The sequence below is a fragment of the Anguilla anguilla genome, chromosome 1 (assembly GCF_013347855.1).
Source record: "Anguilla anguilla isolate fAngAng1 chromosome 1, fAngAng1.pri, whole genome shotgun sequence".
Classification (NCBI taxonomy): Eukaryota; Metazoa; Chordata; class Actinopteri; order Anguilliformes; family Anguillidae; genus Anguilla; species Anguilla anguilla.
In genome coordinates, this window is record NC_049201.1 from 87,590,658 (window position 1) to 87,610,622 (window position 19,965).

Consider the following 19,965-nt stretch of genomic DNA (forward strand, 5'->3'; position numbering starts at 1 on the left):
ACCATGGCTCTCTCCCCAATTGGCTGTCCCTGACTGTGGCTCTCCCTGATTGGCTGTGCTTGATTGTGGCTCCTTCTGATAAGACTGTTAATGCTGTCTTCTACACGCAAGGCTGACCTGTTCACTGTACAGACTGTGCTATTAAAACACAGAGTCCGTACCTCACTGTACAGACTGTGCGATTAAAACACAGAGTCCTTACCTCACTATACAGACTGTGCTATTAAAACACAGAATCCTTACCTCACTGTACAGACTGTGCTACTAAAACACAGAGTCCTTACGTCACTGTACAGACTGTGCTATTAAAACACAGAGTCTGTACCTCAATGTACAGACTGTGCTATTAAAACACAGAATCCTTACCTCACTGTACAGACTGTGCTATTAAAACACAGAGTCCGTACCTCAATGTACAGACTGTGCTATTAAAATAGTGTCCTTACCTCACTGTACAGACTGTGCGATTAAAACACAGAGTCCTTACGTCACTGTACAGACTGTGCTCTTAAAATAGAGCCCTTACCTCACTGTACAGACTGTGCTATTAAAACACACAGTCCATATCTCATTGTACAGACTGTGCTATTAAAACACACAGTCCTTACCTCACTATACAGACTATGCTCTTAAAACACAGAGTCCTTACCACACTGCACAGACTGTGCTATTAAAATACAGACTCCATACCTCATTGTACAGACTGTGCTATTAAAACACAAAGTCCTTACCTGACTGTACAGACTGTGCTATCAAAACACACAGTCCACACCTCACTGTATATTCTTAATGCTTATGATTTATCATTTCTCTACTGAGCCACATTGTCTAGCCCTTGTTACACAAAAGACGCACTTTTTCTTTAGCTTGAATTTCTTCATTCATCATTATCGGCAGAGAGCAGGACTGGAACAGGAATCCACTTAAACAGCCTAAGATCACAGACACCGAGCTGCTGCTACAGGAATGAAGATCTTTTGTGTATGAGCCACTGAGGGAAGAGACAGGGGCTGGGGAAGGGGGGAGGGGGGGGGGGGCGCAGGGGCTGGCTGGCTTGCGCGTTGGGGGAGGGGGGGCACTTGTGCGTTATTCAGGCTGATTTGGCTGAGAGAGGGAACAGATGTCCTGTCACAATCTGGACTTGGTCCAGGACATTCAGAGCAAACAAAATTCTATGCAGAACCAGAAGAAGAAAGAGAGCAATGAATTACCAACGGAAAGATGTGGTGATTTTGGCTCAGGGACACCGACTGACAGACCGACAGGTAAACTCACTGACAGGTACACAGACCGACAGGTAAACTCACTGACAGGTACACAGACTGACAGGTAAACTCATTGACAGGTACACAGACTGACAGGTAAACATGCACACAGCTGAACATGCTCATAAGTGAACATGCTTAGACGTAAACATGCACACAGGTGAACATGCTTAGAGGTAAACACACTGACAGGTAAACACGCTTAGAGGTAAACATGCACACAGGTGAACATGCTTAGAGGTAAGCACACTGACACGTAAACATGCACAGGTGAACATACTTACAGGTAAACACACTGACAGGTAAACACGCACAGGTGAACATGCTTACAGGTAAACACACTGACAGGTAAACACACTTATAGGTGAACATGCACACAGGTGAACATGCTTATAGGTAAAAATGCTCATAGGTGAACACGCTTAGAGGTAAACATGCACACAGGTGAACATGCTTAGAGGTAAACACACTGACAGGTAAACATGCACAGGTGAACATGCTTACAGGTAAACACACTGACAGGCAAACACACTTATAGGTGAACATGCACACAGCTGAACATGCTTCTCACAGCACCAGGACTATGCCCAAAACATAAATAAGCTCCTGTTCTTTAAAAACAGGTCCTTCAAATGCGCAAATGCATTTTACAGAAAAATGCTTCAGAGAATCCGTCGTTACTTACCCTAGATCAGGCAAAGCTGATGTTAAAACTCTGACTGCATACACTTTGTGTGACTATATAAGCATACTGACATAGGAATGCAGGATAAGCCTACTTCTGTGTAACCGCTAAACATACATCCCTGTACAGAAATATTATAATGAATTAATATTATACAATGAAAACAGATTTTAAGAATGGTTTATTAAATAAATAAATTTAAAGGTTTCCAGTATTAAAATTCTGTCGTTTGTATTTAAAGATGAAAGCACACTCATTAATGCGCCTGTTTGCTCTTTCTGTAAACATGATCTGTTATGAGGTCACTGTGTGCTTCTCAATCATCTGTTGGGATCACCACCTTCAATCAACTTAATCTCAACTGAACACTGTCTTTTTATTTTACACACTCAACACTACAGTCAAAACTGCCTTTTTATTTTACACACCCAACACTACAGTCAAAGCTGCCTGCACATATTTTACACACTCAACACTACAGTCAAAACTGCCTGCACATATTTTACACACTCAACACTACAGTCAAAACTGCCTGCACATATTTTACACACTCAACACTACAGTCAAAACTGCCAGCACATATTTTACACACTCAACACTACAGTCAAAACTGCCTGCACATATTTTACACACTCAACACTACAGTCAAAACTGCCAGCACATATTTTACACACTTATGTGTGAGTGTGTGTGTCTGAGTGTAACACATTTCTAAAGTGATACAATCTTCCTGTTTCATAAAGACAGATCCCTGTGCAACACACACACACACGCACTCGCATGCACACGCGCACACACACACACACACACACACACACAGGAGGCCCTGCTGGTGTTTCTGGCGGGAAAGACCGAGCGGAACCCTGTAGCCGCGGTAACGGGCCACAGAGCCGCGCAGACTGCCCCGACGGGGAGGTGAGCGGGAGAAGGAGAACCAATCAGTGCTTAGCGGCCGAAAAGCTGCCCTGCGCTGGTGTGACCGAACTTTACCACAGCCTTCTTTCATAACCAGCCCAGTCGGGGGGGCAGGAGGCGGATTCGGGCCAGGTGACCCCGTGACCCTGTGACCCCGGGCACCCGTGGGACTGATGACTGCACTGCAGAGGAAGAGGCGGGTATCCCAGCAGGCATACTAACGCCAGACAGGAAATGAGGTGGCAGCCAAGCGCTTCATCGACAGAAGCCATCAACAGCTCCGGGCGCTCCTGCGAACTCCCCACTCCCGAAAAATCACACGTCCCCTCGGGAGGGGGCGGGACAGACTGCCGTGTGTTCGGTGACATCTTCTCTTATTTCCTCTCTAAGAGAAACATCCTCCCAGCGATTCGCTCCCAGCAGTGTGACATCCCCTCAGCAGCTCGCTGTGTGTCCACGGGTCTGTCTGCAGGCTTCACAAGCAGCCTTTCGTCCCTTCAGAATAAAACCTGCCGCATTTCCCTCCTAACACTGAATAACAGGAGCGAGCGTGGCGCTGGAGAGGGACCGAGCCAGGCTCATTCTGCCCCGCGCTGCCTGAGAACAGCGTGTGGAGAGGGACCGAGACAGGCTCATTCTGCCCCAGGCTCATTCTGCCCCGCGCGGCCTGAGAACAGTGTGTGGAGCGGGACCGAGTCAGGCTCATTCTGCCCCGCGCTCATTCTGCCCCAGCGCTGCCTGAGAACAGCGTGTGGAGAGGGACCGAGTCAGGCTCATTCTGCCCCGCGCTGCCTGAGAACAGCGTGTGGAGAGGGACCGAGTCAGGCTCATTCTGCCCCGCGCTGCCTGAGAACAGCGTGTGGAGAGGGACCGAGTCAGGCTCATTCTGCCCCGCGCTGCCTGAGAACAGTGTGTGGAGAGGGACCGAGCCAGGCTCATTCTGCCCCGCGCTGCCTGAGAACAGTGTGTGGAGCGGGACCGAGCCAGGCTCATTCTGCCCCAGGCTCATTCTGCCCCGCGCTGCCTGAGAACAGCGTGTGGAGAGGGTCCGAGTCAGGCTCATTCTGCCCCGCGCTGCCTGAGAACAGCGTGTGGAGAGGGTCCGAGTCAGGCTCATTCTGCCCCGCGCTGCCTGAGAACAGCGTGTGGAGAGGGACCGAGTCAGGCTCATTCTGCCCCGCGCTGCCTGAGAACAGCGTGTGGAGAGGGACCGAGTCAGGCTCATTCTGCCTGCCTGAGAACAGCGTGTGGAGAGGGACCGAGTCAGGCTCATTCTGCCCCAGGCTCATTCTGCCCCAGGCTCATTCTGCTCCAGGCTCATTCTGCCCCGCGCTGCCTGAGAACAGCGTGTGGAGAGGGACCGAGCCAGGCTCATTCTGCCCCGCGCTGCCTGAGAACAGCGTGTGGAAACGAGGAACATGTGCAGAGGACGAGGAGCATGCAGAAACGATGAAGACTGCGTGGAAACGATGAAGACTGACGCAGCCATGCCATGACTAGTGGAGATGCACACAGATCTGCGGCCATTTTGTGCCGCAGAACTCATCCTGTCCGTTACAAATATGGACCGACACCTACAAGGGCGGACTGGGATATTACTGCAGTTAAGCACGACATCAATTACCCATCAGGCCATTGGTAGACAGGCGCATAATTAGCCGAAGCTCGTGGCCGGAAGCAGAGGCCACCCTCCCTGCCCGCGCGTCTCCGCGAGCGACTGCCGGTTCCCCCGCCACGCGTCCCTGCACACGGCTGTCATGTCCAATGAGAACGAGGCAGATGCTGGCTCACAGACGCCCGCTGCGCGGGACTGGGCTGAGCGCTCTGGGCCTCGTTTCAGCAGTTGTTAAAGTGCATGAGCTCCCGTAACCAGCCATTACATCCACCCCCTCTTTCATTTTAATTAATTGTCACAACTAATCATGCCAGGCAGAACAGTAAAGGGCTACTGCAGTCCTACTCAGGAGGCTGCTTCAGTAAGATGCCCCCCCCCCACATGCCTGGGCTGCTACTGGTTACCACGGTTTCACACACCTCACCCCCTCCCCCCGCCTACGGCCCCAGCTCATTTAGCAGATGTCATAAAATAATACTCATGATTATATTTAATGTTTAATTTGTTATATTGTCAATATTTATTTGACTATTATGCTTTATTGTCCGAGTGGAAAGCTTCATCCAGAGGTATATCTGACACACTATTCGTTCATTCCGCACGGCTGACTTCATAACAGAGGCCATTCAAAGCAGCAGAGACTCAACCACATGGGCACACTGTCATAACCAGCACAGGCTGCAGTAACTGGGTTATAAACACACTGTCATAACCAGCACAGGCTGCAGTAACTGGGTTATAAACACACTGTCATAACCAGCACAGGCTGCAGTAACTGGGTTATAAACACACTGTCATAACCAGCACAGCTGGCTGTAACTGGGTTATAAACACACTGTCATAACCAGCACAGTCGTCTGCAGTTACTGGGTTATAAACACACTGTCATAACCAGCACAGGCTGCAGTTACTGGGTTATAAACACACTGTCATAACCAGCACATCCTGCTGCTACTGGGTTATAAACACACTGTCATAACCAGCACAGCTGGCTGTTACTGGGTTATAAACACACTGTCATAACCAGCACAGCCTAGTATTTTGTAAGCAGTGTGTTAGAATTGTGTAACCTTATATAAGTATTGTGTAAGCAGTGTGTTAGTATTAAGCCATGTGTTAGAATGGTGTAAGCAGCATGCAAGTATTTGCAAGCAGTGTCTAATAGCATGTTTGTATCGCATGAGTGGTGTGCTATCACACATGTTAGTATCGTGTAAATGGTGTTGAGTATTGTGTAAGCGGTGTTAGTATTGTGCAATTGGTGTGCTAGGATTGTCTGTGTAAGCAGTGTCTTAGTATTGTATAAGCAACATGTTAGTACTGTGTAAGCAGTGTGTTAGCACTGTGTGAGTGGTGTGCTAACGCTGTTTGCGTAAACGGTGTTAGTATTGTGTAAGACGCATGTTAGTATTGTTTAAGTTGTGTTAGTATTGTGCAAGCAGCATGTCAGTATTGTGTAAATGGTTTGCTAGTACTGTAAACAATGTTAGTATTGTGTAAGCAGCATGTTTGTATTATGTAAGTAGTGTCTTAGCATTACGTAAGCAGTGTGTTAGTATTGTGTAAGCAGTATTTTAGTATTGTGCAAATGGTGAGTCAGCATTGTGTGAGCAGTGTCAGTGTTGTGCATGTGGTGTGCTAGACTTTTGTGAGCAATGTGTTATTATTGTGTGAGTGGTGTGTTATTATTGTGTGATGGGTGTGTTAGTACTCTGTAAGCAGTGTGTTAGTGTTGTGTCAGGAGTGTGTTAGCACTCTGTAACCAATGTGTTAGTATTGTGTCAGGAGTGTGTTAGTACTCTGTAAGCAGTGTGTTAGTATTGTGTGGAGTGTGTTAGCACTCTGTAAGCAGTGTGTTATTATTGTGTGAGTGGTGTGTTATTATTGTGTGAGGGGTGTGTTAGTACTCTGTAAGCAGTGTGTTAGTGTTGTGTCAGGAGTGTGTTAGTACTCTGTAACCAATGTGTTAGTATTGTGTCTGGAGTGTGTTAGCACTCTGTAAGCAGTGTGTTAGTATTGTGTAAGTGGTGTGTTAGTACTCTGTAAGCAGTGTGTTAGTATTGTGTCTGGAGTGTGTTAGCACTCTGTAAGCAGTGTGTTATTATTGTGTGAGTGGTGTGTTATTATTGTGTGAGGGGTGTGTTAGTACTCTGTAACCAATGTGTTAGTATTGTGTGGAGTGTGTTAGCACTCTGTAAGCAGTGTGTTATTATTGTGTGAGTGGTGTGTTATTATTGTGTGAGGGGTGTGTTAGTACTCTGTAAGCAGTGTGTTAGTGTTGTGTCAGGAGTGTGTTAGTACTCTGTAACCAATGTGTTAGTATTGTGTCAGGAGTGTGTTAGTACTCTGTAAGCAGTGTGTTAGTATTGTGTCTGGAGTGTGTTAGCACTCTGTAAGCAGTGTGTTAGTATTGTGTAAGTGGTGTGTTAGTACTCTGTAAGCAGTGTGTTAGTATTGTGTCTGGAGTGTGTTAGCACTCTGTAAGCAGTGTGTTATTATTGTGTGAGTGGTGTGTTATTATTGTGTGAGGGGTGTGTTAGTACTCTGTAACCAATGTGTTAGTATTGTGTCAGGAGTGTGTTAGTACTCTGTAAGCAGTGTGTTAGTATTGTGTCTGGAGTGTGTTAGTACTCTGTAAGCAGTGCGTTAGTATTGTGTAAATTCTGTGTTAGTGCTCTTTGTGTTAGTGCTATATTAGTCCAGTTTCTGTGACCAGTCTGTCTGCCTCCTCAATATTACGTGGTCCTTCCCTGGGATCGTCATGAGAACAGTTAGAACCTCTCCTTTCTGACACCTGTCCTTCCGTCAGACTCCTGGGCTCTGATGCAGCTGCTTTGCATTGAGATACGCACAGAGGATCCCCTCCACGGCTACGGGGTGAAAGGTTCAGAACTCATTTGTCAGTATTCATCAGCTCGCAGCTCTTGTTCAGTAAGCATGTGTGTGTAATCGTTCAGCAGATGTCTCTGATTGCATGCCTGTTCTGTGGGTGTGTGTTTCTGATCTTGTTATATGTGAGTGTGTGGTGCAGGTGTGTGTGTGTGTGTGTGTGTGTGGTGCAGGTGTGTGTGTGTGTGTGTGTGTGGTGCAGGTGTGTGTGTGTGTGTGTGTGTGTGTGTGTGTGGTGCAGGTGTGTGTGTGTATGTGTGATGCAGGTGTGTGTGTGTGTGTGGTGCAGGTTTGTGTGTGTGTGTGTGTGTGTGAGCGGTGCAGGTGTGTGTGTGTGTGTGTGTGTGCAGGTGTGTGTGTGTGTGTGTGTGGTGCAGGTGTGTGTGTGTGTGTGGTGCAGGTTTGTGTGTGTGTGTGTGTGTGTGTGTGTGTGAGCGGTGCAGGTGTGTGTGTGTGTGTGTGCGGTGCAGGTGTGTGTGTGTGTGTGGTGCAGGTTTGTGTGTGTGTGTGTGTGTGAGCGGTGCAGGTGTGTGTGCGTGTGTGTGTGTGTGTGTGCAGGTGTGTGTGTGTGTGTGTGTGTGTGTGTGAGCGGTGCAGGTGTGTGTGTGTGTGTGTGTGTGTGTGTGAGCGGTGCAGGTGTGTGTGTGTGTGTGTGTGTGTGTGTGTGTGTGTGTGTGGTGCAGGTGTTTTAGCCTGTTTATTTCCCCCAGGCTCAGGCTGTCCTCTCCTGCTGGTTCCTGCTCCTCTCTGCAGGCTGAGCAGTCATCAGCACCAGGGTAAGTAGCAGCAGTAATTACTCACCGCACGGGTAGCTGAGGACCTGGATGTCATCAATCGCAATGTAACCAGTCCTCTCGCTGGACACCTCTGCTTCAAAAATGACCTGTGAAAGCAAGAGGAGCAGCAGTGTTCAGCCCGCTCTTCCGCTCCGTTCGCTGGCCCATGGGCCAATCAGCGGCTGCGGCTGCGGCTGGGGGGGGGGAGGGTGCAGGGGGGTTCGGGTGGGGGTGAGGGTGCCAGAAAAAAAATAAACAAATCAACAGCGAGACATCCAAAGTGCTGAACCTCTGAAGCTCTGAATTCCTGAAACTGAATCGATCCACATTTCTGTTAATAAAAGCATTCGTGTGCCATTGTGTGAAGAGAAGATGGCTCCTACCATCAGGAATGGTAAACTGTGTAAAGCCAGAGTGAACACAGACCTGCTGCTTTTTAATTTAATTGACCATACACCCATACACAGACCATACACCCTATAGCACTGCCCCCCCCAAAGAACCCCCCACCCCCCCCAAAGACCCCAGTCCCCACTGCACTGCACATTACACACTGTGCACAACACTGCTTTTGCATGTCCTAGTTTTGACCAATGGCTGCAGCCATACCTCCATGCACTCCGCTCCTGCCAAATGGCTGAAGCTAAGCAGGTGTGGGCTTGGTTAGTACTGGGATGGGAGACCACCAGGGAATACTGAGTTGCTGCTGGAAGTGGTGTTGGTGGGCCAGCAGGGGGCAATCTTCCCTCTGGTACAAATAAAAAAACCCCAATGCCCCAGTGCATTGACGGGGACACTGTGCTGTAGGAGATGCCGTCTTTCGGATGAGACGTTAAACCGAGGTCCTGACTCTCTGTGGTCATTAAAAATCCCATGACACTTATCGCTAAGAGTAGGGGGTTCCCTGGTGTCCTGCCCAAATCCCAGATCTGGCACTCGCAAACTTGCCACTAAAAATCACCCCCAGATTTAATTGGCTAAATAAATGTTCTCTCTCTCTCCACCTTCGCTAATGTGTGGTGAGCGTTCTGGCGCAAAATGGCTGCCGTGCATCACCCAGGTGGGTGCTACACATTGGTGGTGGGTGAGGCGAGTTCCCCTTCACTGTAAAGCCGAATTAATGTAATTAATATTATATTATAAATGTAATTATAATAATAATAATAATAATAGTTTTACACAGGGGGGTTTGGAGGGGGGTTGGGGGGTCCCGGGCTTGTACTGTCCTCCTGCTCCCCACTTTATTCTGACTGACCCCCCCTGAAGGTGAGTAAGTTCACCAGGTGTCCCGTATTGAGCACAGAGGAACACAATCACCTGAGCAAAATGCTTACCTCATCAGCCGCAGCAGCCCGTGGCCTCAGCGATGTCTGCACCTCTATCAGAGCTGTGAATGCAGTCTGAGAGCTGCACGTACACGTCACTCACTCAGATAATCACACGCTTTATTTATATTCCTGATGTGACACTACAGTGTTCCCGACTACTTTTAGCTACAAGTTATCAGAGCTGGAAATGAGCTGTGCTCTGTTTGTTTTGCCTGAAAGAGCAGCTGATCTGGCCTGTAAAGGGTGGAGGGACGAGCCACGCATGACCGATGAGGAACAGTAATTATGCTCCTGCTTTTATGAATAAATAAGGGGAATTTAGGCAATGGGTCCCCACTGCAAAACCCTAACTCTACTGCAAAAACTGCACTTTTTTGTTGAAGGCACAGCATCTGCTCTAGTTTCTAAGCTCATTTTCAGTTAGTCATAATGCTTAGCCTATTGATCTGCTCCATACAACTGGGAATCTCTAGCAGTTGAGGCTTTATTGGTTTTGTCTTGACAGCAATCAATGTTGGACTCAAGTCTGTTTACAATTTCTGCCCTCAAGCAAAGCAATAAAAATTTGATGAAAAAGGGGAGTTTAAGTTGTGTTTTAGCTTCATATGCACAGAAACACGCCTCCAGGCCAAAACCAACCAATCCTCGTTGCATGAGTCTGCTCCAGCATGCACTGCAGACAAAGGCTTTTTTTATTTCTTGATTGGGCCCTGTTCTACACAATCTTAGTAATCAAACTATTCACAGGTGGCTGAAGTGCACATTCTCAGCTTTTATGAAAGAGTAACATAGAAATTACAGCACATTTTATAGATAGTCCCTCCACCCCATTTCAGGGCACCAGACTGTAATGTTTGGGACAAATGGCTGCACAGGACCCTGAAACAGGCAGGAGGGGAAGGGAAGATGGCTGCAGTACAGGCCTGGCAGAGCTGTACCAGGGAGGCACCTGCTGAAGTCTATGAGTCACACACTCTGACCAGTTACTGCATTCAACGGATACGCGACAAAGTACTAAACATGACGCATTTATAACTCCACACATATAACTCCATCCCTTTAACATCCACACACATATAACTCCATCCCTTTAACATCCACACATATAACTCCATCCCTTTAACATCCACACACATATAACTCCATCCCTTTAACATCCACACATATAACTCCATCCCTTTAACATCCACACACATATAACTCCACCCCTTTAACATCCACACACATATAACTCCATCCCTTTAACATCCACACACATATAACTCCATCCCTTTAACATCCACACATATAACTCCACCCCTTTAACATACACACACACATATAACTCCACCCCTTTAACATCCACACATATAACTCCACCCTTTTAACATCCACACACATATAACTCCACCCCTTTAACATACACACACACATATAACTCCACCCCTTTAACATACACACACACATATAACTCCACCCCTTTAACATCCACACATATAACTCCACCCCTTTAACATACACACACACATATAACTCCACCTCTTTAACATCCACACACACATATAACTCCACCCCTTTAACATCCACATATACATATAACTCCACCCCTTTAACATACACACACACATATAACTCCACCCCTTTAACATCCACACATATAACTCCACCCCTTTAACATCCACACACACATATAACTCCACCCCTTTAACATACACACACACATATAACTCCACCCCTTTAACAGGCTCACACATACCCAGGTTGGCTTTGTTTGGTATGTACAGAGCTGGCAGAGAGAGCGCATTAAGCCTGATCCGCGGCAGTGTTCACATGCAGATGCTAAATTAGCGCAGGGGTGAGACAGGGCGCGTGCCGATGCTCCTGGGATGTGTTTGCTTGTCTGTCACATGGCGGCGAGAGACTAGCGGTCCTCCTCGCAGAGGAGCACGATGTGTAGTGAAATTTTCTCCCGAAGTGCCCAGCACATTTCAGGGCTGGGGGGGAAGGGGTGGGCGGTATTTCTGCTCAATTTGGCCCAGCTCGGGGCCGTGTAGACCGCCACTTTACCTGCAGGTACCGGCTACCTGCGGCAGGGGAAGAATGGAGTGGGCGGGGCCGTAGGTGAATCACTGCTTTCCACGAAACGCCGCTTTCCCAGCATAACCGCTTTCAGAGCAGCCCGCCGAGTTCCCATCATTACAGCTTTCAGCCCCCCCCAACCAGCTTTCAGCCCCCCCCCCACAACCAGCTTCCAGCCCCCCCACAACCAGCTTTCAGCCCCCCCCAACCAGCTTTCAGCCCCCCCCCCCAACCAGCTTTCAGCCCCCCCCCACAACCAGCTTCCAGCCCCCCCCCAACCAGCTTTCAGCCCCCCCCCAACCAGCTTTCAGCCCCCCCCCCACAACCAGCCTCCAGCCTCACCCCCCCACAACCAGCTTCCAGCCCCCCCCCCACAACCAGCTTTCAGCCTCCCCACAACCAGCTTTAGTCCCCCCCCTGCACCCCTAACACACTGTATTAACCCCGCCCCTAACACCCCCTACAACCCCGCCCCTAAACACACTGCAATAACCCCGCCCCTAACACCCCCTACAACCCCACCCATAAACACACTGCAATAACCCCGCCCCTAACACCCCTACAACCCCACCCCTAAACACACTGCGATAACCCCGCCCGTAACACCCCCTACGACCCCACCCCTAAATACACTGCAATAACCCCTGCCCCTAACACCCCCAACAACCCCACCCCTAAACACACTGCAATAACCCCGCCCCTAAGACCCCCTACAACCCCACCCCTAAACACACTGCAATAACCCCGCCCCTAACACCCCTACAACCCCACCCCTAAACACACTGCGATAACCCCGCCCCTAACACCCCCTACGACCCCACCCCTAAACACACTGCAATAACCCCGCCCCTAACACCCCCAACAACCCCACCCCTAAACACACTGCGATAACCCCGCCCCTAACACCCCCTACGACCCCATCCCTAAACACACTGCAATAACCCCGCCCCTAAGACCCCCTACAACCCCACCCCTAAACACACTGCAATAACCCCGCCCCTAACACCCCCTACAACCCCACCCCTAAACACACTGAAACAACCTCCTGCTGCTTGACACTGACTGAAACCACGCCCCTAAACACACTGAAACAACCTCCTGCTGCTTGACACTGACTGAAACCCCTGACACACCCCGAGTCTGACAGACAGCACACAGTATTTCAGCTGCTGATTGAGCTGCTGGCACAAGTCTGCCTGTCAGTCGCTGCAGGAGAGATGTGATTGGTTATGCAAAGACAGCATGTAGCATCACATCATGCTGAGTTCCAACTGTCCACTGATCTAAATCCAGTGCCTGTGTTCAGTCAACATCAATATCACTGTGTGCTGATCACACAAGCATCTTCCACCAAACGCCCTGCTCACGAGCACACATAAACAGCAGATAATGAGGATGAAAACCAGGAGTGTCAAATGATCATTTTAAAAAAACTGATGGCAATTAAAGACAATTTTACTCACATTTTTAACAGTACTAGAATAAAATATTAACTAGAGTTTTCTACAAAGCCTACGAATTAATCGTAAATAAAGATGTAAATGGATGTTTTGTTTGGATTTTTTCTAAATAAAGAGTGATGATTAACAAACGATGTCTCTCTGCTGAGCAGAACCTTCTCACCTGTGACACCGCTGTTACTGTAAAACACACAGAAAACACACTTTTACTTTTAATTGCTAATAATACAGAAAGTCACTGAGCCCATTGACCACAGGTCAACAACTGAGAAAAACACTTCTGCATATAAAAGAGACCGATTCAAACAATGTTTCTTCAAAGCATACTTAAAGATTTTACTAAAGTCATTCAAGAGTAAAAACAATGAACTGTTAATGGCAAACAGCACACAATGGGGTTAATGGAGACAACTTCTTCCCTCACCTCTCAATTAAAAACACCAACAGCCCTGAAGTGTCTGTTATCTGATCTTTGAGTGTGACCACATACTAGCATTTACAGATATATCACACACACACATACATACTCACACACACACACACACACACACACACACACACACACACATATTATACACACACACACACACGCACACACGCACACACACACACACACACACACACACACACACACACACACACACACATTATACACACACACACACACGCACACACACAGGCATTTAAACACATATCACACACACAGGCATTTATTGTGTATTGGGTCTCTAGCAGGTGTGTGTGCAGGTGTGTATTGGGTCTGTAGCGGGTATGTGTGCAGGTGTGTGTTGGGTCTGTAGCAGGTGTGTGTGCAGGTGTGTATTGGGTTTGTAGCAGGTTTGTGTGCAGGTGTGTATTGGGTCTGTAGCGGGTGTGTGTGCAGGTGAGTGTTGGGTCTGTAGCAGGTGTGTGTGCACGTGTGTACTGGGTCTGTAGCAGGTGTGTGTGCAGGTGTGTATTGGGTTTGTAGCAGGTTTGTGTGCAGGTGTGTGTTGGGTCTGTAGCAGGTATGTGTGCAGGTGTGTGTTGGGTCTGTAGCAGGTTTGTGTGCAGGTGTGTGTTGGGTCTGTAGCAGGTATGTGTGCAGGTGTGTATTGGGTTTGTAGCGGGTTTGTGTGCAGGTGTGTATTGGGTCTGTAGCGGGTGTGTGTGCAGGTGAGTGTTGGGTCTGTAGCAGGTGTGTGTGCAGGTGTGTATTGGGTCTATAGCGGGTATGTGTGCAGGTGTGTATTGGGTCTGTAGCAGGTGTGTGTGCAGGTGTGTATTGGGTCTGTAGCGGGTATGTGTGCAGGTATGTATTGGGTTTGTAGCAGGTTTGTATGCAGGTGTGTATTGGGTCTGTAGCGGGTATGTGTGCAGGTGTGTGTTGGGTCTGTAGCAGGTGTGTGTGCAGGTGTGTATTGGGTTTGTAGCGGGTTTGTGTGCAGGTGTGTATTGGGTCTGTAGCGGGTGTGTGTGCAGGTGAGTGTTGGGTCTGTAGCAGGTGTGTGTGCACGTGTGTACTGGGTCTGTAGCAGGTGTGTGTGCAGGTGTGTATTGGGTTTGTAGCAGGTTTGTGTGCAGGTGTGTGTTGGGTCTGTAGCAGGTATGTGTGCAGGTGTGTGTTGGGTCTGTAGCAGGTTTGTGTGCAGGTGTGTGTTGGGTCTGTAGCAGGTATGTGTGCAGGTGTGTATTGGGTTTGTAGCAGGTTTGTGTGCAGGTGTGTATTGGGTCTATAGCGGGTGTGTGTGCAGGTGAGTGTTGGGTCTGTAGCAGGTGTGTGTGCACGTGTGTACTGGGTCTGTAGCAGGTGTGTGTGCAGGTGTGTATTGGGTTTGTAGCAGGTTTGTGTGCAGGTGTGTGTTGGGTCTGTAGCAGGTATGTGTGCGGGTGTGTGTTGGGTCTGTAGCAGGTTTGTGTGCAGGTGTGTGTTGGGTCTGTAGCAGGTATGTGTGCAGGTGTGTATTGGGTTTGTAGCGGGTTTGTGTGCAGGTGTGTATTGGGTCTGTAGCGAGTGTGTGTGCAGGTGAGTGTTGGGTTTGTAGCAGGTGTGTGTGCAGGTGTGTATTGGGTCTATAGCGGGTATGTGTGCAGGTGTGTATTGGGTCTGTAGCAGGTGTGTGTGCAGGTGTGTATTGGGTCTGTAGCGGGTATGTGTGCAGGTATGTATTGGGTTTGTAGCAGGTTTGTATGCAGGTGTGTATTGGGTCTGTAGCGGGTATGTGTGCAGGTGTGTGTTGGGTCTGTAGCAGGTGTGTGTGCAGGTGTGTATTGGGTTTGTAGCAGGTTTGTGTGCAGGTGTGTATTGGGTCTGTAGCGGGTGTGTGTGCAGGTGAGTGTTGGGTCTGTAGCAGGTGTGTCTGCACGTGTGTACTGGGTCTGTAGCAGGTGTGTGTGCAGGTGTGTGTTGGGTTTGTAGCAGGTTTGTGTGCAGGTGTGTGTTGGGTCTGTAGCAGGTATGTGTGCAGGTGTGTGTTGGGTCTGTAGCAGGTTTGTGTGCAGGTGTGTGTTGGGTCTGTAGCAGGTATGTGTGCAGGTGTGTATTGGGTTTATAGCAGGTTTGTGTGCAGGTGTGTATTGGGTCTGTAGCGGGTGTGTGTGCAGGTGAGTGTTGGGTCTGTAGCAGGTGTGTGTGCAGGTGTGTATTGGGTCTATAGCGGGTATGTGTGCAGGTGTGTATTGGGTCTGTAGCAGGTGTGTGTGCAGGTGTGTATTTGGTCTGTAGCAGGTATGTGTGCAGGTATGTATTGGGTTTGTAGCAGGTTTGTATGCAGGTGTGTATTGGGTCTGTAGCGGGTATGTGTGCAGGTGTGTGTTGGGTCTGTAGCAGGTGTGTGTGCAGGTGTGTCATGTAAGCAAGCCAGATGGGCTGATCTTTCATTCTCCGCTTGTTGTTATGGTGATAGCGGTGACTTATCCACACTTTCATAACATAATCACACTCAGAAAAGAGTGAAGTACAGGAGCTCAGGAGGGTCAAAAAAGGTGACTGCAATTCATTACGATAAAGAGAAATGAATATATTCTTTTTAAATGAATTGTATGAGGTAATGGTTCTCCTGACAGTCATTAAGGACTGTGGGTAACAAGCTTCAGATATGGCCTGGGGCTTGGAGATGGAACCCGGGAGAGCAGGTCAGTGCAGCATTTCAAACATTCAGCGGATCTCCAGCACGCAGAGAGAATGGGGACAGAGCAGGGAAACGCAGACGCAGAGCAGGGAGACGCAGATGCAGAGCAGGGAAACGCAGACGCAGACGCAGGGAGACGCAGACGCAGAGCAGGGAGACGCAGATGCAGAGCAGGGAGACGCAGATGCAGAGCAGGGAGACGCAGATGCAGAGCAGGGAGACGCAGGGAGACGCAGACGCAAAGCAGGGAGACGCAGGGAGACGTAGACACAGAGCAGGGAGACGCAGACGCAGAGCAGGGAGACGCAGGCAGACGCAGAGCAGGGAGACGCAGGCAGACGCAGAGCAGGGAGACGCAGACGCAGGGAGACGCAGACACAGAGCAGGGAGACGCAGGGAGATGCAGACACAGAGCAGGGAGACGCAGACGCAGACACAGACGCAGGGAGACGCAGACACAGGGAGACGCAGACACAGAGCAGGGAGACGCAGGGAGATGCAGACACAGACGCAGGGAGACGCAGGGAGACGCAGACACAGAGCAGGGAGACGCAGGGAGACGCAGACACAGAGCAGGGAGACGCAGACGCAGACACAGACGCAGGGAGACGCAGACACAGGGAGACGCAGACGCAGAGCAGGGAGACGCAGATGCAGGGAGACGCAGACGCAGACGCAAACGCAGATGCAGGGAGACGCAGACGCAGACGCAGACGCAGGGAGACGCAGACGCAGAGCAGGGAGACGCAGACGCAGGGAGACGCAGATGCAGAGCAGGGAGACGCAGATGCAGGGAGACGCAGACGCAGGGAGACGCAGACGCAGGGAGACGCAGACGCAGGGAGACGCTGACGCAGCGCTAAACCGCTCAGGGATAGGCCTCTTGCGCACAGAGAGAGCTCTGCTCTTAATGCCTCTGACATTTGCAGAATAAAACTGGCCCGCATTTGTGGAATGGAAATCAGCCCATTCTAATGTAAATCTCTGCCATGGTATGAAGGCATGGATCAATGCACTCCTCCCCCGTCTTCCTCTGCGGGGGGTTCCGACTGGGACTGTGACACTTTCACTAACCCAACGCAAAATGGAAAGAGCTTGAGAGCGCAGGGACGGTCTTTCAATTCATCAAATGAAAGAAAAACACAAAACGGAGTAGTTTGATATAACAAAGAGAAGATCAATAAAGTAACATCCACAGCAGAAGGGAATCTACTGAGTATGAGTGTGTGTGTGTGTGTGCGTGTGTGTGTGAGTATGTGTGTGTTTTTGCGTATGTGTGTATATGTATGTGTGCATGTCTATGTGTTTGTGTGTGTGTGTTTGTGCGTATAGGTGTGTGTATGTATTTGTGTGTCAGTGGATATGTATGTGTTCTCTTGGGTGTGTATGTGTGCGTCTTTGTGCGTACAGATGTGTATGTATTTGTGTGTGTGACTGTGTATATGTACGTGTGTGTGTTTCTGCATATAGGTGTGTGTGTATGCATTTGTGTGTGTGTTTGTGTATATGTATGTGTGCTTGTGTGTTTGTCCATTTGTATATATATATGTGTGTGTGTGTGTGTGTACTACTGTAGTACACCTTTTTGACCCCACATCAATGTTACTCTGGTCAAATAAAATGTGCGTAGAAGATCCTGTGCTTTTCATAGGAAGCGTAGTCATTGCAGTAAAGCACTCTGTGGTCTGCCAGAGCGGGCCACCCCAATAACTCAGCTTTCCATTTTCAGCAGACGTACTGAGGACCGAGAGCGTTTGTCAGATCTCAGTGTGAAAATATGAAAGATCAATTACACAGACAGCGCTGCGCACCCAGAATCCATCACCCCCACAGCCTCACAACACACCACATATTTATTCACAGCGTGTCCACAGAGGGCGCTGTGGGGGCTACTCTGAAAAGCAGTGCAAAGCAGCACATCATTACAATGATTACTGCAAACGTAAGGGCTTATGGTGCATTTGCATGCAGGTAACAGCCCTCAATGAGAACCTGTATGGAAGTTAGAGTTACAGTAAGTATTAGAGAACAGCCAATGACATCCTCTGTACAAATCAGATTACTGCATTAGAACAGCCAATGAGAGCCTGTATGTAAATTAGCTTATTGCATTAAGACAACCAATGCGAGGCTGTATTTAAAGAGTTGCAGATGGTTGCTATGGTGATTTTGAGAAGCAGGATGCCAAATTGGCCGCCTTGCTTCTCTGGTGCAGGATGTGACTCTCAAATTTTCTATCTCAGAACTTCATATTTTAAGAGAAGAAGTGGAAAGAAACTGCCAAAAATTTAGGAAGCACAAACAACTCTATTTTTAAACTATTGTTCCATGGCAACTTGATTCCAAATGAAAATTTGAGAGTTAAACTGCCTTCACAAGAAAGAAGGCATGCATGTTTTCTTGTGTGTGTGAAACAGACAGACAGGGTCTGTGCACTCATCCTCACTGCGCTTGTAAACGATGTGTGTGAAACAGACAGACAGGGTCTGTGCACTCATCCTCACTGCGCTTGTAAACGATGTGTGTGAAACAGACAGACAGGTTCTAAAGGTTCTAATGAGTGCACTCATCCTCACTGCACTTGTAAACGATGTGTGTGAAACAGACAGACAGGTTCTAAAGGTTCTAATGAGTGCACTCATCCTCACTGCGCTTGTAAACGATGTGTGTGAAACAGACAGGCAGGTTCTAAAGGTTCTAATGAGTGCACTCATCCTCACTGCGCTTGTAAACGATGTGTGTGAAACAGACAGGCAGGTTCTAATGAGTGCACTCATCCTCACTGCGCTTGTAAACGATGTGTGTGAAACAGACAGACAGGTTCTAAAGGTTCTAATGAGTGTACTCATCCTCACTGCGCTTGTAGACGATGTGTGTGAAACAGACAGACAGGTTCTAAAGGTTCTAATGAGTGCACTCATCCTCACTGCACTTGTAAACGATGTGTGTGAAACAGACAGGCAGGTTCTAATGAGTGCACTCATCCTCACTGCGCTTGTAAACGATGTGTGTGAAACAGACAGGCAGGTTCTAATGAGTGCACTCATCCTCACTGCGCTTGTAAACGATGTGTGTGAAACAGACAGACAGGTTCTGTGCACTCATCCTCACTGCACTTGTAAACGATGTGTGTGAAACAGACAGGCAGGTTCTAATGAGTGCACTCATCCTCACTGCGCTTGTAAACGATGTGTGTGAAACAGACAGGCAGGTTCTAATGAGTGCACTCAGCCTCACTGCGCTTGTAAACGATGTGTGTGAAACAGACAGGCAGGTTCTAATGAGTGCACTCATCCTCACTGCGCTTGTAAACGATGTGTGTGAAACAGACAGACAGGTTCTGTGCACTCATCCTCACTGCACTTGTAAACGATGTGTGTGAAACAGACAGGCAGGTTCTAATGAGTGCACTCAGCCTCACTGCGCTTGTAAACGATGTGTGTGAAACAGACAGACAGGTTCTAATGAGTGCACTCAGCCTCACTGCGCTTGTAAACGATGTGTGTGAAACAGACACACAGGTTCTAATGAGTGCACTCAGCCTCACTGCGCTTGTAAACGATGTGTGTGAAACAGACAGACAGGTTCTAATGAGTGCACTCAGCCTCACTGCGCTTGTAAACGATGTGTGTGAAACAGACAGGCAGGTTCTAATGAGTGCACTCAGCCTCACTGCGCTTGTAAACGATGTGTGTGAAACAGACAGACAGGTTCTAATGAGTGCACTCAGCCTCACTGCGCTTGTAAACGATGTGTGTGAAACAGACACACAGGTTCTAATGAGTGCACTCAGCCTCACTGCGCTTGTAAACGATGTGTGTGAAACAGACAGGCAGGTTCTAATGAGTGCACTCAGCCTCACTG

General features: G+C 48.7%; 1 protein-coding gene across 14 annotated transcripts in view; it reads right to left on the minus strand.

Moving 5' to 3' along the window:
• The window catches only part of LOC118213718 (receptor-type tyrosine-protein phosphatase kappa-like), a 163,320-nt gene that overhangs the window by 79,436 nt on the left and 63,919 nt on the right, over window positions 1–19,965 (minus strand). For all 14 annotated transcript variants that reach the window (XM_035392917.1, XM_035393518.1, XM_035393153.1 and 11 more), the window contains one exon: window positions 8,171–8,252. In XM_035392917.1, coding sequence (XP_035248808.1) covers window positions 8,171–8,252 — 82 coding nt within the window. The remainder of the gene's footprint in view (window positions 1–8,170; window positions 8,253–19,965) is intronic.